The sequence below is a fragment of the Microtus oregoni genome, unplaced genomic scaffold (assembly GCF_018167655.1).
Source record: "Microtus oregoni isolate MIOR12 unplaced genomic scaffold, Mior012 000047F_ref0000412, whole genome shotgun sequence".
Classification (NCBI taxonomy): domain Eukaryota; kingdom Metazoa; phylum Chordata; class Mammalia; order Rodentia; family Cricetidae; genus Microtus; species Microtus oregoni.
The window spans coordinates 271,943-294,341 of NW_024543221.1; the positions used below are offsets into that span (position 1 = coordinate 271,943).

The 22,399-nt window shown below is 47.7% G+C and overlaps 2 protein-coding genes across 2 annotated transcripts; one reads left to right on the plus strand and one right to left on the minus strand.

Annotated features, from left to right (window-relative positions):
- The first annotated feature begins 12,839 nt into the window (after nucleotides 1-12,839).
- Becn2 (beclin 2) lies at nucleotides 12,840-14,114 on the plus strand. Its single transcript, XM_041635240.1, has one exon. The coding sequence runs from the start codon at nucleotides 12,840-12,842 to the stop codon at nucleotides 14,112-14,114; it is 1,275 nt and encodes a 424-aa protein (XP_041491174.1).
- Nucleotides 14,115-15,064: 950 nt separating this feature from the next.
- Nucleotides 15,065-15,313, minus strand: LOC121435761 (cytochrome b-c1 complex subunit 8-like). Its single transcript, XM_041635203.1, has one exon. The coding sequence runs from the start codon at nucleotides 15,311-15,313 to the stop codon at nucleotides 15,065-15,067; it is 249 nt and encodes an 82-aa protein (XP_041491137.1).
- Nucleotides 15,314-22,399: the final 7,086 nt, after the last annotated feature.

The following is a 22,399-nucleotide window of genomic DNA, read 5'->3' on the forward strand; positions in this document are numbered from 1 at the left end:
ATGGTGAAGGCATTTGTGATACAGACAACAGAGGAGAGACCAAGACTTAAAATCCTCAAAAGGGGGTCTGGGGGAGGAGCAAACAAAATTGGATGTATTTGGGAAAGACCTAGTCCAAAGATCACATCTGAGTTCCTGTGAGCATCCCTGTCGCTGAACAAGTCAGCTCGGGCAGACACTGCAGGTACTTACCTCTCTTCAGTGTCAGAAAAGAACTAGATGTGCTATAAGTGCCCAGTTCACAGCATGGAAGAGGAGACATCAAGCAAGGATGAGGAGTGTTCTGTAAAGGGAGGGTGAGTTTTCTGTTGGCAGGAGCCAGGCAGGTAGTTGTAGAAGGACCCCGTCTGTCTCAGTGAAGACAGACAGAGCAGAGAAAACAGGCCCCTTTTGAAAACCTTTAAAAACGGAGAAGGTAATGGCAATGCTACTTTTACAGTCTCCAAATCACTACATAACACCAACCCCACTAACAGCTAATTTCCAAAGCAATCTTTATATTCCCCAAACTGGCAAGGATAGGTCACAGACAACCACAGGTCACAAGATGATGTCATCTGTGCAGGTGAAGGAAAAGAGCAGCCAAGACCTGAGAACTTCTGTGCCATTGACAGGCAGAAGGGCACTTTGCAATGGAAGGCCTGGCCTTCCATGCATGCCGTAGGCCGCCAGGATGGAGCCTGCCAGTCCCTTTGAATGTGACTTCTCACAGCTCATCCACAAGTTCCTGCTCACAACAGTAACTTGGGATTTGGGCCACACTGAGCAAGGGACACGAAGAGGTTGCTGGGAAAGGAAATAGCAAAGTTGTGTACCATATGCATGCATGCAGTGCCCATGAGCCAAAAGGGCTCATCAGATCCCCTGGACCCGGGAGTTACTGATGATTGTGAGCAGCCGCATGGGTGCTGGGAACTGAACCCTGGTTCTCTGGAAGAGCAGTCAGTGCTCTAAACTGTGGAGTCATCCCTCTAGCCCTGAAGACAGTTTTTAAATGATTGAAAAACATGAACAAAGAACTGGAAAAACTCAGGACACTCCAAATAAAAACGTCTCAGAAAGGAAAGCTCAATCAGAAGGCCGAAAATGGAGACCAACAAATGAGTTCGCAAGCTCGGGTAGAACACTCACCTAGCGTGTCCACACCCTGCTTTCAAAATCGTTAAGCAGAAAATGAAAAAAATTTCAAAGATAAAATTGGCTTTGTGCATATCTAGTTCATGTGTGCCTCTGCACCCATGTGTGCCTCTGCACCCAACACCCTGGCGACAATAAGGTTTGCTGCTCTAGTGTTCAATAATTTGTCCTTACTAACCTGTTATGGTTCAGGCCGGGCTCTAACTTAAAATTCTCCCTCCCTGACTTCAGCCCTGGATTTAAGGTTTGCTGTTCTGACTTGGGTTTCATGAAGCACAGTGCTCCCCATGCTTGCACCTCCTAGCAGGGCTTTTCTGATCACTGTCCTCCCCATCTTTCTAGTAGGCACCCCCTGCAAGTCTACAAGTAGACCAGGCTGCCCGGGTGGCACAGGGGTTCTGTGGGCTGTCACCTGTGCCTGGGTTTAAGGGACTTGTTTCAACTCGAATCCTTACTCTCCTGGGCATAGGCCCCACATGTCTGCTGTGTTCTAGCTCGGCCAGCGTCACAGCGCCCACTCTCCTCCATACCTCTGGTGCTTTCAAGTGCTTTGTTTTGTACGCAAGCCCTCTGATGGGAGACCAGAAAGTTCTGATTTTGTTCACTGTCCAGGTTTTCTATTTATTTATGCGCTTTTAATTTTATAAACTATTATTTAAAGAAGCTTTGTAAATAACTAAAAACACCAAAATTAACCAGACCTAAATCTATACAACTCAATAGAGTTAAAATCTGCATCATCTGTATAATATATACGTATATATTAATGTGTATATGCTTGTATGTTTGTGCATGTGAGAGAACAAAGCCCGTGGAGTCCAGAAGAGGGTACCAGATCCTCTATACTTGGTTACAGATGTTTGTAAGCCCCCAGTGTGGGTGTTGCGAATAAAATCTGGGTCCTCTGTAAGAGCAGCCTGTGCTCTTAGCCATAAGCCATCTCTCTACTCTCCCCTCCCTGTTGTCTTTTATGTGTTTGTTGTTTGTTTGTTTTGGTGTTTTTGAGACAGGGTCTCCCTTTGTGGCACTGGCTGTCCTAGAACTCACTACGTAGACCAGGCTGGTCTCAAACTCACAGAAATCTGCCTGTCTCTGCCTCCCGAGTGCTGGGATTAAAGATGTGAACCTCTAAATCTGGCCCCATTGTCCAATGTTGTTGTTAATGGAAGAATGAGTCACTTCAAGGCTTCCTTCATCCTAGGGAGGGGTGGAACCAGGCGTTTTGTTTTACGTTGGTTCCCGGTTTTTCGAGATAAGGTTTGTCTGTGTAGCCTTGGCCTTCCGGGAACCCACTCTTTAGAACAGGTTGACCTTGATTCACCTGCCTCTGCCTCCCCCAAAGTGACAGGATGAAAGGTGTGCACCACCACCACCCAGTAGAATTTTGTTTTTTTCAGTTAAAAACAAACAAACAAAACCTACCTAACTCCAATAATGACTATACTAAAATGCCCACAAGGGGGCAGCACCTTCATGCTGCTTGTGTCTAACGTCTGAATTTCTTGGAAAAGCAGCCCCTCCCTCCTTATAGATTTTCATAATCCTGTAACAAACATATCCTTGTTCATGAAATTAATGCCCCTAATCCTAATCCAGTTCTCTGTTAAAAGATTCTTTTTTTAAATGAAGATTTGTTTTCTGTAGTTTTGAAGATCTTTTAAAATTATCTGAATTTTTAAAACCCACGTGTGGTTTGAGCATCTTTTCCTATAGACGTACGCAGATCAACAAGCCACTGTCCTCACTTCAATGCACATGCCATACATGATTTGCCTAATTAAAAACATAACAATTTTTACTCGGTATTCAAATGGCTGATTATCTGTTAACTGCTTTTTGTTTTGTTTGTTTGTTTTTGTTTTTTGAGACAGAGTTTCTCTGTGTAACAACAGCCTTGGTTGTCCTGAAGTTCACTGTATAGACCAGGCTGCCTTCGAACTCAGAGATCCTCGTGCCTCTGCCTCCCGAGTGCTGGGATTAAAGTGATGCTCCACCGCCGCCTGCCATGACTGCTATTTTAAATTTGTTCCATTCCAAAGTAAGAGTGTTTTTAATAATTTTGCTAGCCGCAAAAATAGATAAAGTCAATTTATAAAGAAGAGATTACGAAAAGCTATGCTTGATGGCTGACTTACTCGTTTGGTGGCGTGGGCCATTCTGGGGTGCTGTTTCTTCTGTCGGGGCATTTTCCCAGCCAAGCTCAGGCCAGCTTAGACCTTAAGTCGCAAATGGTATACCATTAATGCTAAGAACAAGCAAGGAGAGGTATTCAAGCCGATCGTCCTATGAGGACAAGCTGCCTCCACTGTGCTGAAGAGAATTCCTGGCCATGGGCCAGGATCACTTGTATGTCCTGTATGTAAGAACATTAGTCTGAGGATCAGAGATAGCTCAGAGGTACAAACCTCTGTTGAGGCCCAACAACCTGATTTCCATTCTCGCCCAACACCCATGTTAAATGGGAGGGTGGAACTGAGTCCACAAATGCCACCGCATGCTCACACACACACACACACACACACACACACACACACACACACACACACCAGACATGCCTGGAGTACTATGGCAAATGTTTTTGAAGATCATTAGTACTTGGCACGTGCCTGGAGTTGAATAGGATGCATGCCTGGGACTCATGGAATCGATCTAAGGGATGGGAGAGGGAGGGACACCCTGTTCTAATGTAGGGCAGCTGTGCCATCATAGAACAGAGAAGGGTGGTTAGGAAGTGAGGAGACTGAGTCCCAAGAACTTGCCGAGGGTCAAGGAAAGGGCTGGGATTCAGTTAGGAGATGAGATATGGAAAGTTCTGATACAGTATAGACTAAAGATCAAGGTGTGAGAGGAAGGTGTGCCTGTCCAGTATCTGTTCCCTCTTCCATCCCCTCCTGGGGGCTGGGGATTCCAAGACAAAGTTCTCAGTAAATCCCTAGCTGTCCTGTTACTTGCTCTGTGGACAAACCTGGCCTTGAACTCAGGAATCTGCCTGCCTCTGCAGGGATTAAAGGTGCTGGAATTAAAGGTGTGTGCTACCAGCACCCAGTCTCCATTCTTAGTACTGAAGTTTCATTGAGCTGCTAGTATTTGTGAGTGGGCAGGAAAGGGTAAAAGTAGGTAAAGCCGGAAGTGCCTAGCTGGACTGTGTTCCACGAGAATACCCTCTGCCAGGCCTCATCCGGCTGTCTTCATCCCAGGTCACCTTGCTGCTTTACCTTGTGTTTTGCTTGTGTTCATTTTATTTCTCCCTGTCTCCCCAGTCAGCTACAAGTGAAAGGACCCTAGTGCACTTGAGTGTGTAGCTGTGGCAGACCTTGCTCCCCCCACCATTCCCTCTGCCTTGCTGAAAACCATTAGATTACATTCCTAAAGCTAGCCATCACAGTCTAGTCTATTATTTGCCCACTTTCTCCTCCTGAGACTGACTACCAAGGTCCAACTCTCAAAGTATTGAGGCCCAGCAATCCAAGGCCCCCTTGGGCTCACTTAATTAATGTGCCCAATTAAAATTAAAAGCCCAGGCGGTGGTGGCTCACGCCTTTAATCCCAGCACTCCTGAGGCAGAGGCAGGCGGATCTCTGTGAGTTCGAGGCCAGCCTGGTCTACAAGAGCTAGTTCCAGGACAGGAACCAAAAGCTACGGAGAAACCCTGTCTCGAAAAATTCCAAAAAAAAAAAAAAAAAAATCCCAAACAAATAAAATTAAAAACCTCAGCCTAACACAGGGTTTCCCCCTTTACCCTTATAAAGGCCATTTTCCTGTGGACTGCATCTGGCTTACTATCCAGAGACAGTCCTTTGTCCCCCCCTGGGACAAATACCCCTCTTACCCCTTTCTTACTCCCTTCCGGCCCCCTCCCTGGTTCCCTTCCCTTTCTCCCTCTTCCTCTATGTCCTGTCTTTGTCCGCCCTCTCTGCCTCTGGAGCAAATATTCTCCTTTGTGCTCCGTTGGTCTTGTGCTGCTGTTCTTTCAGTAAGTGCTTAATGGAGCTGGGAAGAGAGTAACTACAGCGAAATCCTAAGCACCTCTCTCGGCATTTGCAGTCATATGTGTAGCTCCCAAGGATCTCATGAATGACAGTATATTGTCATGATTTAAAATATTTAAAATAATTACCTCCATCTTGCACTACATAAGCCAAACATAGAGGTACAAACTTGTAATCCCCACCTGGAAATTGAGGCTGGTGTATAGAGAGTTCAAGTTCATGCATGGCTATGGTTGTAAATGCACACACCTTTAATCCCAGCACTGGGGAGGCAGAGGCACGCGGATCTCTGAGTTCAAGGCCAGCCTGGTCTACAAGAGCTAGTTTCAGGACAGGCTTCAAAGCTACAGAGAAACCCTGTCTCAAAAAAACAACAAAAAAAATTTTAAAAGTTGAGTTAAAAGATATGTATGAGATCCTTCATATATATCCTGCACACACACACACACACACACACACACACACACACACACAGAGCAAGACCAGAGAAGAGCGAGAAAACCTCAGGAAGTTGTCTTTCCTGGGGGTCATGTGAAATGAGGAGAGTATTGTTTGATATTGGCAAATAGGGATCCCAAGGATACCTGCGGCCCCTTCCAGTGAGAGACCCAGCTCTCAGGATGCATCCTCTTCCCAGAACAACACCCACCAAAATAAACACCCTAGGTGGCTGCACCTTCGTTCAAAGCCTTTATCTTGTCTTTAGGCATCTTCCATCTGTCTAGGTTCAGAGTTTTCCTTTGTTTTCCAAGGCTTGCCTGGTATCCGCCACACCCGTGTTCCTACCTCCTTCCCCACTGTCCAAGACCCTTGGTGGGGAGAGCAGGGGCTGGAGAGCATCGGTGAGCTTCAGGCCTCCAGCCTCCTCTCCAAGTCCTGGCGTGCACTAGAGTACGAGACTGCTGTGTGACGAAACTTTTCCTAGGGAGACAAGACACACATCTCCTTACCCCAGATAGGGACCCCACTGAAGTCCAACTTGGTGAACCAACGAGTTTTATTGGGGTTACTTACAGGAATATGAGTAAGGGGTTACCAAGGCACCCCAGCATGGGAGCCAGCTCACAAAAGTTGTGAACCTGGAGCGCACTGCACAGTCTGCAGATAGTTCAACAGATTTGCGAGCGTCCTTTCCAGGTACCTAGGTCGGTCCAAGCCAATGGTCCTCAACCTTCTTAATGTTGCCACCGTTCAATATAGTCAGTTCTTCATGTTGTGGTGACCACAAGCCACAAAATTATTTCTATTGCTACATCATAGCTGTAATTTTGTGACTGTTATGAACTGTAATGTAATATCTGTGTTTCCTCATGGCCTTAGGTGACCCCTGTGAACCCCCCCCCCCAGCAAGGGACGGTGACCCACAGATTGAGAACCACTGCTCTAACCCTCTCTCAGGCAACAACAGTTGGTGTCTATTTCTTCCAGGCAACTGGTCTGCTCTCAGAGTCTTTGCAGACACTCTCGTTTCAGGGTCTTCTTGGCAGTGCGGCTTGTCTGACAGTGTTCTTGTGGCTGGGATCGCCTGCCTCTGCCCAGATACGGACAGTCCTGCCGGTTCTTCACCTCCTCCTGGAGTTCCCCTGTAGGATGAAAGGTTTCAGTCTCCCAGGATACCATTAGCAAAGACACAGAAAAAGCCAGGTGTCACGGCTCACATCAGCGATTTCAACACTTGAGAGGCAGAGGGCAAGAGACTCACCATGCATTTAAGGCCAGTCTGGGCTACATAGTGCGTCCTTGCTCAGGAACAAGAAAGATAACCATCTTAACCAAAAAGAGAACTGAAAGTGGACATGAGGACAGGCCCAGCTGGGAACCTGCAGTCTCACTAATAGTTGCCCTCACTGGGCAGGGCAGTGAAGAGCCTGGAGAAGGTGGTCTTGTCTTGCACTGCAGTTCCAGTATTCCCCACTAGGTGGGGCTGCTCACACCTGGTCACACCACCACCTTCTGTGGGAAGCCATCTTCAGTCCACTCTTTATGGCTTACTCTCCCCAGAGGCTCTCCTTGCTGTCCAGCCTCAGGCCTCTAGAGCTATGGAGAGTCCATTTCTTGGCATATTCTATATTAGATTGGTGACGGGGCAACCTAGATTCCAACCGAAAGGGCTGAGATATTCGAGAAATTTCCAGTAGGTGAGGTGCATAGGTCAAGATGTCTTCCTCCTCACCCTTGGTAGGGACTGTCACCTGAATGGAGCATGGACATGTCAAGCAAGAAATTGTGTTCTACCAGGCGCTGGTAGTGCACACCTTTAACCTCAGCATGCGGGAGGCAGATGCAGGCAGATCTCTGTGAGTCTGAGTCTAGCCTGGTCTCAAGAGTAAGGTTCAGGACAGCCGAGGCTACAGAGAGAAACCCTGTCTCGGGGGTATAAAAAAGGAATTCATCTTCTTTATGGTCAGGGGAGATTTGGGGTCCTCCAAGGCCAAGGTAGTACCAAGCCCAAACCTTAGTGGAAACTTCATGGGGTTTGGCTCAAACCAGGAGATAGAGAAGAGAGTGATGAGCCTCCTTGCTGCCTCTGCTGTTACTGTCTCATAGCCAAGCCTTCAGAGCTCTCTAAGAGAGCCTCTGGAAGGTTCTGAGACTTCCTAAGAGGGCTGGAGTCCTGGAATCCAACTCAGAGATCAAACCATGGTTTGAAGTCCCAGCTGTTCTATGCCTTCCTATCTCAGGTGTCCCATTCATCTCCAACAGCCTGTCTTAAGCCGCAGCTGGAGTCTGTGCCCTCTGCTGCACTGTGGAAGGCCCTGGTTCCCCCCAACCCGCCCAGGGACCTGGGGTTGTCCTGAGGCTGCTGCACTCTTGGAGCCCCCGTTGTCTCTGAGACCAGTGACATCTCAAAGAAAGAGTGTTTCTCCAGTCCCAGCCTCTTGTTCAGGATCTTCTCACTTTATAAGACAGGGTTTTTCTGTGTAGCCCTAGCTGTCCTGTAGCTCACTTTGTAGACCAGGCTGGACTCAAACTAACTGAGGTTTAGCATCTCTTTTTTTTTTTTTTTTTTTTTTGTCAAGACAGGGTTTCTTTGTAGCTTTGTAGCCTGTCTTGGCATTAGCTCTTGTAGACCAGGCTGGCCTCAAATTCACAGAGATCTGCCTACCTCTGCCTCCCGAGTGCTGGGATTAAAGGCGTGTGCCACCACTGCCTGACAAGGTTCAACATCTTCTTCTTCTTCTTTTTTTTAGAGATAGGGTTTCTCTGTGGTTTTGGAACCTGTCCTGGAACTAGCTCTTGTAGACCAGGCTGGTCTCGAACTCACAGAGATCCGCCTGCCTCTGCCTCCCAAGTGCTGGGATTAAAGGCGTGCGCCACCACCGCCCGGCAGTTCAACATCTTCTATCCTTTTTTTAAAAATTTACTTTTATTTTACATGCATTGGAGTTTTGCTTGTATGTACGTCTTTATGATGGTGTCAGGTCCCCTAGAACTGAAGTTACAGACAGCTGTGAGCTGCCGTGTGGGTCCTGGGAATTGAACACAGGTCCTCTGGAAGGGTAGTCAGTGCTTTTAACCATTGAGCATCTCTCCAGTCCTCAGCATCTTCTCAGAGGCACTGTTTGCTGTCTTTTGGGGACACTTATCTTCTGACAGGCTAACACCATCTTGTTTGGTCTGGAACTGACTTCTCCAGATTGTGTCTCTCCTCTGAACCAGCCCCTTTCCTAAACGCAGGCTTTCTCTTGGGTCAGTTTTTTGTGTGCTGCAGTCTTTTGTTTTTTTTTTTAATTTTTTTTTTTAGATTTATTTATTTATTATGTATACAACATTCTGCCCGCACGCCAGAGGAGGGTGCCAGATCTCAGTACAGATGGTTGTGAGCCACCATGTGGTTGCTGGGAATTGAACTCAGGACCTCTGGAAGAGCAGCCAGTGCTCTTATCCTCTGAGCCATCTCTCCAGCCCTGCTGCAGTCTTTTGTAAAACAAGGAATTTCTCAGAGAGAGGGATCTTCTGGGAAAACATGGCCTTCTTGGGAGCCTCCTTTTCCCTTGGTTCCTGGCTCTCTGTCACTCTTCCTCCTGTACCCAGAGGTCACACTGATGCTGGCTCTTTGTCTGATGAGAACAGGGATGAGGGAGAGCATGAGTGTACCTGACACATTGGACATGTCACAAGGAGGGTGATGACAGTCCCACCCCAGCCTTCTTCCCTTATCACCACTATTTAAGGTTCACTCCACGCTACACATTAGATTTCCCAGGTGTCACTTCACAAATACCCTGGGTGTCCGCCGAGTTACAAAGCCCTATGAACTCCTTGGTTCCAGGCTCAGTTTCAATCAACAAAAGCTCATAGCTTATCGATAACAGGTTCTGTGCTGGACATGGAGGGGGATCAATGTTGTGGGGTGTTTAGCAGGGAAGACTACTTGGACATGGGTTTACTCAATAGAAAGTCTTTATTAGCCAACCGGCCACTACACTAGGACCTGAGGGAGCCCTGAGCCTTTCTCAGGGTGAGCTTTTAGTCACAGAACCCATATTCTGGGCTGACACACTTCAGTTAACAAGAACAGTTAGCCAGAAGTAGAGCTGCAGAAGCCAGAGCACGGTTAGTAAGTTTAGCGACTTGTCCAGAACTATGGACATTGATGTGTTAGGTCTTTGTTTTAATTTTGGCAAGTGGTACTGTCTACCTGCTTAGTTTCATAACTTGAATGATACTTCCATCATGGAGCCGGTTGTGTGGAGGTCACGGGGCCTGCTAAGTTTTGAGGCCCTGATACAATTAGAAAGAGCGAGTAGAGACAGCCTCTGAACACCCTTTCAGCCTGTCAGGTGTGTTTAACCTGTGACCCCTGCCCCCCAGCTTCCTGTGACAAAGGACAGCTATGAATGAAGCCCAACGCCAAAGCCCAAGCTTCCAACACCATAAGCTTTTCTTCGGGTTGCTTCTCTTGTAATTCTTTTGGGCAGTTGGTGGATAACAATGACCCGTGCCAGTACCAAAAGGTTGGCCACACCTGTGTGAGAGGTGGTCAAGCTTTGTCAAAGTTCATACAACTTGGCTTGTGAGATGGTTCTGCAGCTGAGGGCTCCTGCCACCAAGCCTGGGGGCCCTGAGTTCCATTCTGGAAACCCACAAGGTTTGGAAGGAGAGAAAGAACTCCAGCGAGCTGCCCTCTGACCGCCCCCATATATGCGTCAGAGCACACACGTGCTCGCGTGTCCCCACAGAATAACTGGGAGAAACAACTTTACACAGCTCAGTAGTAGGCGACTTCAAGGCTGAGCCACCATTCCTTCCATCCCCCTAACCAGCTGTGCGGATGTTGCTGGGACTAGCGAGGTTTGGGTCGGCGCTGGGGGTGTACACTGAACAAAACACAAACAAACAAATAAATAAAAACAAACAAAACTGTTCTAGGAATCACCTTTCAGTGTAAGGGGGTCTGGTCAGCTCCTCCCCAGCCTCTGGATCTGGGGAACAAGAAGGCTGGATGGGTGTGTAGTCCTCAACTGTGCTTCTCTTAGTTACAGATAGTGCAGTGGCAAGGTCATCCATCGTACAGGAAGGGACAAAATGATAGTAGACTCTGAATGCCTCACATCTAAAAAATTGTCCTTAAAACATGGGCCATGGCTGTGAGTGGGTGCAGGGATGTATGTGTGCGTTAGTACACATGTATATTTTCTTGAATTTTTGGAGCCTGCACCCTCCAAAACCTAACAGACACCTGTTTTCCCACTGCTGGCCCTAAGCTCTGTTGAATGGAGGAGAAACACGTGGTGGCACAGGTGCCTCGATGCCCATCTGTAGTTCAGCTCCCAGAGAAGAACCTACATTTCAAACAAACTCCTTTCCTAATTCATACACTGTTTTTCAGAAACTGGATCTGTATGTTTACATAGCCCTGGGGGAGCACTGAAGACTCAGAAATGACTGTGAGCCTGCAGTGGTGGTGCACGCCTTTAATCCTAGCACTCAGGAGGCAGAGGCAGGTGGATCTCTGTGAGTTTGAGGCCAACCCTGGTCTACAAGAGCTAGTTCCAGGACAGGCACCAAAGCTACGGAGAAACCCTGTCTCGAAAAACCAAAAAACAAACAAAAAGATATCCAGCTCTTGAGAGTTATCTTCTGACCTCATTGTGGTACGTGGACGCTATAATACACTTAAGAACTAAAATCAAGCCAAGCGGTGGTGGCGCACACCTTTAATCCCAGCACTCAGGAGGCAGAGGCAGGCAGATCTTAGTGAGTTCAAGGCCAGCCTGGTCTACAAGAGCTAGTTCTAGGACTGGCTCAAAGCAACACAGAGAAACTCTGTCTTAAAAAAACAAAAAAAAATCAAGTCATGATCAGAGACAGGAAGAGCAGAGCTCAAAAACTGTCTGGACTTGGAGTCAGACTGAGACAATCAGGCTTCTTGCTAAGTTTATATATACATATATAATAAATGCATGTTATATGTATTTGTTTTCTCAAGACAGGGTTTCCCTGTGTAGCCCTGGAAGACCTGAACTAGAGAACTCACAGAGATCCACCTGTCTCTACCTCCTGAGTGTTAGGAGCAAAGTAGTAAGCCACTGCCTCCTAACGGGGTTTACACCTTGAGACAGGGCCACTTAGAAGCCAGGGTAGTGTCAAAGTTACTGAGTAGTGGAGGCCGGTCTTGAACTCCTGATTCTTCTGCCTCTAAATTCCCAAGTGCTGAGATTACAACCATGTGTCCCTTTTTGTTTTTCATTTCTGTGACTGTCTTTTTTTTTTTTTTTGGTTTTTCGAGACAGGATTTCTCTGTAGCTTTGGTGCCTGTCCTGGAACTAGCTCTTGTAGACCAGGCTGGCCTGGAGCTCCCAGAGATCCGCCTGTCTCTGCCTCCCAAGTCCTGGGATTAAAGGCGTGCGCCACCATCGCCTGGCTTCTGTGACAGTCTTGCTGTGTGTCTGGGTGGCCTGGTACCAGGCTGACAACAATCCTAGGATCACAGGCATGTCACAGGCATGTGTTATTATATTTGAGCTCTCTTCTCCCCCCCCCCACACCTTTTTTTAAGACAAGCTCTCAGTATAGGCTCTAGGTTGTCCCGACACGGCAAGGTTTAGCCTGGTGACAAGCGCCACTTTTACTGGGTGTGGCAGTACACACCATTAATCCTATCACCTGGGAGCCAGAGGCAGGTGAAGATCAGCCTGGTCTGAAAGGTTCAAGGCTACACACAACAGTAAACTCTGCCTCAATAATAAGCCAACAAACAAACTCAAGATCCTCCTGCCTCCACCCTTGAATGCTAGAATTCCAGGCCCGTGCCACTAGACCACGGAGAATTTTTCTAAAAATGAGATAAAGAAATTAAGAATTTTTTTATTTGTTTTTTGAGATAGAGTTTCCCTGTAGCTTTGGAGCCGGTCCAGGCTGGCCTTGAACTCACAAAGATCCACCTGACTCTGCCTCCCTAGAACCGGGATTAAAGGCACGTGCTAACACAGCCCAGTGCCTTAAGCATTTTAAGGTGGGATAAAGTGTGGCCAGATTTGAAGGCCAGAAATTAGTTTTAAGGTGTGTCTTGAGAACTTTAAAAAGGGAAAAAGCAATAAAGTCAGCATCTCCTTTCCCAGAGAATCGCTGGCCTCTGGGAGCTGTAGGAGCTCTACAGGTAGCCCAGTAGGGAACTGTGATAAGGAAGTAGGAGAGAGAGGTCTCCAAAGACTCACTGGGCTGGAAAGACACCTAGACTCTGGTGGGAGTGCAGATCTGATCTCCAGGATGTCTTTCACCTGCTTCCTGTGCCACCGTTGCAACAAGCCCCTGAAAATCTCACCGGACCTCTCTGCAATACAGAAAAGGTCCTTGGAAGCCCAGCATCATGCCAGCCCCTCCGCAAAGATGCCAGTTTCTGGGAAACTAGAGGACAGGACCTCCAGAAGACACCATCCTGACCATGGCAGAACAGCCCAGGAAAGTGCCTGCTGCCCCTTCACTCTGCTTGGTGAGCCGAGCACCCAGAGAACTTTGGACAGTATCCAAAATACTATCTTAGAGACCTTCGAAATCGTCTCTGGCCAAAAGGATGTGGAGCACCCGCTCTGTGTGGACTGTATGGACGGCCTCTTGGAGGAGCTAGATGCCCAGCTCACTCTAGCTGAAGCTGACAATCAGAAGTACAAAAGTTTCATGGAGAGAGAGTCCCTGGTGAGTGAGGAGGAGCGGGAGGCCTTGAATGCAGAGCTTCTGGCTGAGCTGCAGAGTCTGGAGCAGGAAGAAGCAAGGCTGACTCAGGAGCTGCAGGACGTTGACCACCAGCATGCAAGAATAGAGGCCGAACTCAAAGCAGCCGAGGCAGAGAGCAGGGAGCTCGAACAACAGGAGGAACAGGATTTGAAGGACTACGCTACCTTGAAGATGGAAGAGCTGGAGCTGACGGACGAACTGAGCAGTATGGAGAATCAGTTGGCGTATGTCCAGAGGCAGCTGCAGAGCCTGAGCAAGACCGACATCTTAAACATCACGTTTACCATCTTGGATGAGGGTCCCTTGGGCATTATCAACAACTTCAGGTTGGGCCGCATCCCTGACATCCAGGTGGGATGGAATGAGATCAACGCCGCCTGGGGACAGACAGCCTTGCTGCTCTTCACCTTATCCAAGATAGCAGGACTACAATTCCAGAGGTACCAACTAGTTCCCTGCGGGGACCATTCCTACATCAAGTCCTTGGCTGGTGAGGAAATGCTGCTCTTGTTCTCAGATGGGAGCCACAACATCTTCTATGATAACAAGTATGACCGTGGGATGAAGGCCTTTTTGGACTGCCTTCAGCAGTTTGTGAAGATGCTAAAGAAGGAGGAAGGCCTCTTCCTGCCCTACAGGATCCACGTGAAGGGAGGTATGCTGGAGGATGCCAAGGGCAGTGGGAAATGCTACTCCATCAGGACCCACCTGAACACGGAGGACGAGTGGGCAAAGGCTCTTAAATTCATGCTTACCAACTTAAAATTGATTCTTGCTTGGGCTTCGTCAAAGTATTACAGTAAGAAGTAACCAACTGAAGGGGACATAGGATCACTCCTGCTTTAAAAATGACCGGTAAAGAGATGAGAGAATTGGCGGGAGATGAATGGAGTTGGGATAGTGGGGAGAAAAGCTCGTTTGAGCTTTTTAAGAAAAACTGGCTCTATTGTGGAGTGGACCTTGGGAGGGCGGCAGTCATGGGATCAGGCTTCGGGATTATGTTTTCTCTAAGACAATTTCAATAAATGTTTACATTTTCTTAAATGATTCAGAGTGTGTCATCTTTGAGGTTGGATTGCCTAAAGCTCACGGTGGCCTGGCATTTTATATTTCTGTACTTCAGCCTCTGCCATGCTGGAATTTATGTGCCATATGCCGCTGCAGCTGAGGGCTGTCTCTGGTTTTTCTTTTTCTTTTCTTTTCTTTTTTTTTTTTTTTGGTTTTTTCGAGACAGGGTTTCTCTGGTTTTGGAACCTGTCCTGGAACTAGCTCTTGTAGACCAGGCTGGTCTCGAACTCACAGAGATCCGCCTGCTTCTGCCTCCTGAGTGCTGGGATAAAAAGCGTGTGCCACCTTACCCAGGACATTTTGTTTGTTTGAAATTAGCTTTGAAGCCTGGGGATACAGTGGGATGTAGAAGTGAGAGGGTCCAGAGGAAGTTCCAGGATAGGTGGGAAAGGATTAATGAAGATGCCAGTTTCCAGGGAGACAATTCTGTCCCCTTCTGCTCATCTGTAAAGTGGGGGACGCATTCTTAGACATCGTTGAGGTGATTCCAGAACCAAACAAGCAGTAAAGTATTCCTATGCCTTCACTTTCCCCATGTTTTTATTTTTTTTGAGACAGGGTTTTGCTGTAGTTTTTTTTTTTTTTTTTTTTTGCCCATAACATAAGTAATTTATTGTATCTTCAGGACACATAGACTTCTCTCGCAGAGAAGGGTCTTTCGGGCAGGAAACTGTCATGTAGACGCGCGCTGCTCACTTGTCATTTTCGTACATGGCTGGGTTCTTCACCCTGGACCGCTCAAACTCCTGGTTCCCCCAGGCGTAGATCAGATAAAACACCACAAACGGCGGCGCCATGCGCAGGATGCACTCGCGAGTGCGGCACAGCACGTTGGGGATGCCTTTGCTGAAGTAGTTCGGGAAGGCGCGCTGCTCAAAGGGTGATAAACTGTAGGAGATTACGGGACGCGTTTGCATCAGATTCCCGAACTCGCGGCCCATGGTGGCAGCGGCCCTCCAGCACGCAGAGCCCGGCTTAACGTCACTTCCCTGGAACTAGCTCGTGTAGAGACCAGGCTGGCCTCAAACTCAGATCTCCTGCCTCTGCCTCCCGAGTGCTGGGATGCCACCACCGCCTGGCCCACTTTCCCCAATTTTAATGTTTATATCTCACACAATGCAATTAACTTGTCCAAGAACGCTGAAACAGAGAAATTGTTTTTAGACAGTCTAATCTGTCCTGGAATTCACTGCGTAGACCACGCTGGCCTTGAATTCTCAAAAGATTCGCCTGCCCCCGTCTCCTCAGTTCTGGGATTAAAGGCATGCGCCATCACCGCCCTTCTCATTCATAGACTCCTTTGGTCTTTCGAGTCAGGGCTTCTCTGTAGCTTTGGAGCCTGTTCTGGATCATAGACTCCAAAAATGTAATATGCAGCTGGACGGTGGTGGCACACGCCTTTAATCCCAGCACTCAGAAGGCAGAGGCAGGAGGATCTCTATGAGTTCGAGACCAGCCTGGTCTACAAACGACAGTTCCAAGATAGGCTCCAAAGCTACAGAGAAACCCTGTCCCACCACTTCCCCCCAAAAAGATGTAATAATGTCGTGGGGCAGTGATGGTGCACACCTTGAAGTTGCCCCAACTGGCCTGGAATTCACTGCAGCCCAGGTCTGGAAGTTCCTGATCCTCCTGCCACAGCATCTCCTGAAAGATTACGAGCAAGTGCCTGCTCCGGACTGAGACAAAATTCTAGCCGTCCCTCTAAGCACCTCATCAGCTGCCAGCAGCTGTGCATTCCCTGCTAGGTGCTCCGCATGAATTCATACTCATAACTAACTGCTTATCTTTAGACAAAGGCATCTTATAAACAGAAAATTGCCAGGCGGTGGTGGCACATGCCTTTAATCCCAGCACTCAGGAGGCAGAGGCAGGCAGATCTCCATGAGTTCGAGGCCAGCGTGGTCTACAAGAGCTAGTTCCAGGACAGGCTCCAAAGGTACAGAGAAACCCTGTCTCGAAAAAAATAAATAAAACCCAGAAAATCATGTCTGCATTCAGTAGCCAGAGATTCTCTGATTTCATTTATTTATTTATTTATTTATTTATTTATTTATTTATTTATTGAGACAGGTTTTCTCTGCACATAGCTTTGGAGCATCTCTCTGTAGACCTTACACCCTCCTTAGACCAGGCTGGCCTTGAACAGCACTTTGCCTCCCAAGTGCTGGGATTAAAGGCGTGCGCCACCACTGCTTGGCGACATTCTCCGCTTTTATCTTTGACTTTACTTCCCTTACTGTAGTCTTAGACTCTCATTCCCCAGCCTGTGCCCTTTAATTCACCAGCAAGCTCCCTTATCACAGCCAGCGTTGGTTGCCATAGCAGCACCAGGAGCTGGCATGAACTCCGGGTTCTTCAGTTCTTTTTCCAAGAACCCGCTAGAGTTCCTAAGGAGATGCATTTTTTTTTTGTTTTGTTTTGTTTTGTTTAGCCACTCTCTTAGGGTTACTGTTGTAGTGAAACACCATACGGTGACCTAAAAAAGCAAGTTGGGGAAGAAAGGGTTTGTTTGGCTTACACTTCCACATCAGCCTTCATCACTGAAGGATGACAGGCCAGGAACCTGGAGGCAGGAGCTGATGCAGAGGCCATGGAGGGTGCTGCTTGCCAGCTTGCTTCTCATGGCTTGCTCAGCCTGCTTTCTTACAGAACCCAGGACCAGCAGTCTAGGGGTGGCATCATCCATAGTGGGCTACCCCTTCCATCAGTCACTAAATAATAGAAAAATGCCCTACAGATTTGCCCACATTTTCTCAGTTAAGCCTCCTTATCTGATGATTCTAGCTTGTACCAAGTTTAACTACCAGCAACCTCCTCACACCAATATTTATATGTAATACTTCACTTGTCTAAAGATAATTTTTATGAGGTTTATATAAACACACCAAAGTTTTTAAAAACTGAGGGTTTAGTGATCACAATCCTGCTCTCCTAAACCTAAAAAAGGTTGCTCCCGCCCCCTAGTGGTAGTTGTCAGTTCTGACAGCCACCAGTGAAGACCTGTTGGGTTCTGAACTGACAGACAGAGGGAGCTACTTCTGTTTGATGCTATTATCTCTTGGGAAGAAAAGACAAGTGACGGGGTAAATTTGAATTGGAGGGTGTAAACCTCACATAGCCTGCTTAGAAGCCTAGTTAATTTTTTAAGATATGAACTAAACAGATTAAATAATCTATTAGACTTGCAGCACAGATCCTTCTTCTGAATCCAGGACCATCTGATGCCAAAACCCCTGCTCGTCCCAGGACAGCGTGCTGAAGATGTGTGCTCCATATGTTTACCTGAACTCAGGATGGGTCAGGATGGATAAGAACAAAACATCCTGGTAGTTCTTTCATAAAAGATCCCCGGGCTGCCAGCTCAAAAGGCTGTCTGAGCTATCTGAGAACCTTGAGAAGTTGAGAGTTTGGGAAACAGTTCTAAGGAAGAGTCTGGGGTGTACTCCATCCTGTCAAGCTCTAAGGTGATGCTGATGCTGGAGTCTTGAGCGGACTCTAGACCATTTTGTGATAGCAGGATCACAAGTAAGAATGCGTTCAGACTCAGGAGGAGGCTTTTCATATACGCTTCCGTTAAGCTCCAGGAAAAGCCTTGCATAACAAAGTCAATAAGTTCAGTGGACTTGACAAAGCTCTTGTCTCCCAAGAGTGGCTTTTTCCTAGGGTCCAGGGCAGTGAAACCTAGTATCTTACATGTGCTAGACAAGCATTCTACCACTGAGGTCTCAGAACATCCTTCCCCGGGATATCTTGATGCTAGAATTCTCACAGTAAATGCAGAGAAGGGGATCAACAAATGCTTTCTTTAAAGGGTCAACTAGGGTTTTAGGCTGTGCAAGTTTCGTGATCTCTGTTGCAGCTGCTACTCCACTCTGCTGTTGTCACACAGAAGCACCCAAGAGACAGAGATCAGCGGGCATGAGAACAATCCAACATCTCACATCCAGACAGGCCCAGATCAGATGGCCCAGTACCTGTGTGTACTCAGACTTCCTGGTGTCATATAAACTCCATAAACTAGTTCTGCTCCATGATTACAAAGGATTTTCATGTGTTTGTGTGGCGCTGACAGAGACTCTCAGTCTCAGCAAGTTCAGATGTCCGCGGAGAGATCAGTCAGTGAGCACACACTGACAATTGCTTGTGCGTTTGGGAAAAATGTCAGGACCTGGGCGCCCTCTTCTGCTAGCCCAATGCATCATGGTTACTCACAAAACTCATGTGTAAACATACTGTGAGAATACAGAAAGGGCAGCTATCATCTTACGATACCTGAGGTGGGAGAGTGCGCTTAGAAACACGAACCTCGGAAGCCACACACAAAAAAAGATATCATAAGAACCTAGATGAGATAATTGACTTAACGGTCAGAGGGAATGGTGGAATTAGCTTTAAAATGCATGACTTACAATGAGGAAATTACTCAGTTCAAAAAAAATTTAACAGAGAATCATAAACAACCTAGATGCAAAGAGATATGATCCTTAGCGTACAAATTGCCCACTAGTTCCAATTACGTGAGTGGGCGCTAAGAAAAGAAAGGCTATATCCAGACCAGAAATGGTCTGAATCTGTCTCCTATAGACAGGTCAGCTCCTGCCTGGCTTCTGGAATCACACATCCTCCTGCTTGAAAGGATGCTTCGACGTGGACTTCAGCCACCATGCTGAGAAGAGGCCTCCTGGAGTCAGTCCAGTCCTCAGTCCTCTGGGCCCAGGCATGCGTCTGAAATGGCCTCCAGATGGTTCCTGCTGTCAGTCCTCTGAGCCAGTAGTACCAAGTCTTTCGTGTCTTCAGGGCTGAGTCCCTAGACCAGGAGCAGAGTCAGCCGTCTGCAGATTCTGTAGCCCCCTCCCCCGCACTCAGAGCTGTATGCCATAGTGGCTACTTTTCACTTTATAGCTTGAGGTCCGCTTAGTCGTGAACAATGCCCACCCCGCCAGAGGGTCTCGAGCCATCCTCAACACATCCTACATCAGCCAAGAACATTAGGAAGTGAGAGGAAGTCACATCGGTGAGGTGAGACCGAACATGACACGAAAGGTTGCCCAGCGCAAACCCTTGTATTTGTAGTATGGTGGCAACTGTAGACACTGGGATCTCAGGCAAAACAGGGAAGCGGAGAAGGCTGGACAGGAGAGGATGAGGGGTGGCCATGGACAGTTAGGTGCATAAGGAGAATTTAAGACTGTCCATCAAGTTGGGCGGTGGTGGCACATGCCTTTAATCCCAGTACTTGGGAGGCAGAGGCAGGCGGATCTCTGTGAGTTTGAAACTAGCCTGGCCTACAAGAGCTAGTTGCAGGACAGGCTCCAAAGCTACAGAGAAACCCTGTCTCGAAAAACAAAAACAAAAACAAAAACAAAAACAAAAAAAAAAGACTGTTCATCAAGTTCAGAGTCAGCTGTAGGAGGCAGATTTTTTCCCTTCCTTTCCTCTTTCTTTCTCTTTCTTTCTTTCTTTCTTTCTTTCTTTCTTTCTTTCTTTCTTTCGGACCAGATGTACCCATCCCAGATGGCAGGTTCCAAAATGTTTCAGCCAGAGTACCCTGACCTTGGGATAGCAAGCACGCTTAGTCTGAGGGTTCAACCTTCATGAATGTTCTATTGCTCATACAGCTATGTTCTGGGCCTGGTCCTTACCTTAGTGTTTCCATAGTTACAGACCAAGAGTGTCTTCTTTGTCAGGGGCCTTCTGGGTTTCCTGCTTGGCCTTTAGCTGGAAGATTCATCACTTTCAGTGCTTTATTGACACTGATCTGGGAAACATGGATAACCCTCACTGGATGGGACACTCCATAGTCCATCTGATTATCTTTGAGCTTTAGTTCAAATGACCACAGTGCATTTTCTTCCACCCTTCGCCACCCAGTTCACTAGCATTCCCTTCAGGGCAGCAGCCTCCATCTCGGGTGTCACCACTGCCAATATTGTCGCTTACTATCTTAGCATTTGCAAGTCGTCAGGATGGGGACATTCAGGGAGCTTTAGCTTAGGCCCTGGGATGGCTGGTGGAGAAAAGGCACCCGCAGCTTAGGGAGTGAGTTGAAGTCGTTTGATCAGTGTCGTGTGGATGGTGATTTGAACCCGTGACCATATGGTACGAAGCCCTTTCATGAGACTTGCCTGGAGTGGCGCCATGGCTGTTATTGGTAAAACACTCACCACTGTTGCGTTCTTGTGTGCAGTGTTGGAATTGCGAGGACACACACACAAACCCTCTCCCTTCACTGACAAGGTCTCTGACTTTTGGTCCTAAAGGACTTTTGTCTGATAGCTCTCGGAGTGCTCACAGCCCAGGCCCAAGCCACTGTTCGCTCATTGTAGTCCTTGGGCTGGGTGGTGCAGATCTGGGCTGAGCAGCTCCACTCCAGAGCCTTCACCACCTGGGGACTGGAGCTGCGGACTGGTTCCCCAGACCCCACATCCACAGCTGGAAAGCTTGGCTCCTCTTTTCCCTGACTCAGCTGTGCAGCTGTTGGCTCTTCACTACCACTCTGGGTGAAAACTGATATAGACAACAGGAAGCAATCCATTGCTTACTAATCCTTCAGACACAGAGGCACAGAGGGAACTGAAAGAACTCTGATATGATGGGAAAGGGATAAAGGGATAAAGGGATTCTGGCCGTCGGGAAAAGCAGCCAGAAAAGGGAACTAAAGAGCCAGGGACGTTTTCTGTTATACCCAGGATCTACAAAGCACTCAAAGACACGGGGAAATTACGTTTTGTATGAAAGGAAAATCATTTTTAGCACCTGTAGGGTTGGGAGGAGTATCATCTTGCTTCCCACCTCACCTCCCCCCCCCCCCCCACCTCATCTCCTCCCACCAAGCGCTGGGAGTCACAGCCAACTTCTAAGCTTTTGGCTGTCTACTTGTGGTAGATGCCCTCAGAAATTCTGGGCAGACGAAAGAGAAGGAAAATTGAATGCAGTCTGAAACTTCCAGCAGAGAAGGTGGAGATGCCAAGAGGGCACACAGCTGTGCCGATCATGGGAGGAGAGGCTTAGGTGCTAGGGCAGGATTTGCTAGGAAGAAAGGTTCCCAAAAACACAAACAGAACAAGGCAATGATGGAGGTGGAAATAGGAGGGGGTAGGGCTGAGGGAGGGGGCGGAGCCTGTGAACAAAGAGGGACACTGTGTGCTGTGTGCCTAAGGGAGTGCTAACGGGCAGTGTGGTTAAGAGTTCCAAATGTGGGTTTGGAGAGATGGCTCAGCAGTTAAGAGCACTGGCTGCTCCTCCAGAGGTCCTGAGTTCAATACCCAGAAACCACATGGTGGCTCACAACCATTCATAACGAGATCTGATGCCCTCTTCTGGCATACAGGCAGAACACTGTACATATAATAAATATATGTATATATTTATTATATAAAGATATGATAAATACATCTTTAAAAGAGTTCCAAATGCAGGAAGAGAACCCCATGCAAAAGCAGCTGAAGAGTTATGGCGAATTCCACCAGCTGATCAACGGTGAGTCCATGGCAACCACTGGGAACCCCTAGTTGAAGTACAATGGGTTAAATTACTACCTTGAAGAAAGAATCTATCCATGTAGGAACGTGGAGCATAGACAGGAGGCAGAGCACTGAAGAGAATGAGGGAAGAAAAGATGGAAGCTTGGCTTAAGAAGGTTATGATTTGGATATTAGACACAGTTGGGAGCTATGAAGGAAACGAGGAAGCAGGGTAACCTCAGAAGCCTGGAGCAGATATAAAGCCACATGTTGGTAATTAGTGGGTTTATGGCTATGGCAAATGCATGCAATGCTCAGTTGTCCGGGAAACTGGGCTAGAGTAAAGCTGATGTGGAGTACCTATTGTGGGGAGATTGGGATGCCTTTGAGGCCTGTGACTGAAGCCAGTGAAGGGTCAGGCAGTGTCTGGGCTTGGGAGGATGTGAAGCTGAGGGTCTAGATTGAAGGGAGTTGTAGGCATTGAATTGTTTGATGGCTGCAGAGAAAAGACAGACTGAAAAGATCCCTGGGCTGACCTACTCCGTCATGTTGGCAGTGAAG

Excerpts from the sequence above, each read along its gene's own strand:
- Becn2 (XM_041635240.1), top strand. The coding sequence starts at position 12,840 with ATGTCTTTCACCTGCTTCCTGTGCCACCGTTGCAACAAGCCCCTGAAA.
- LOC121435761 (XM_041635203.1), bottom strand. The coding sequence starts at position 15,313 with ATGGGCCGCGAGTTCGGGAATCTGATGCAAACGCGTCCCGTAATCTCC.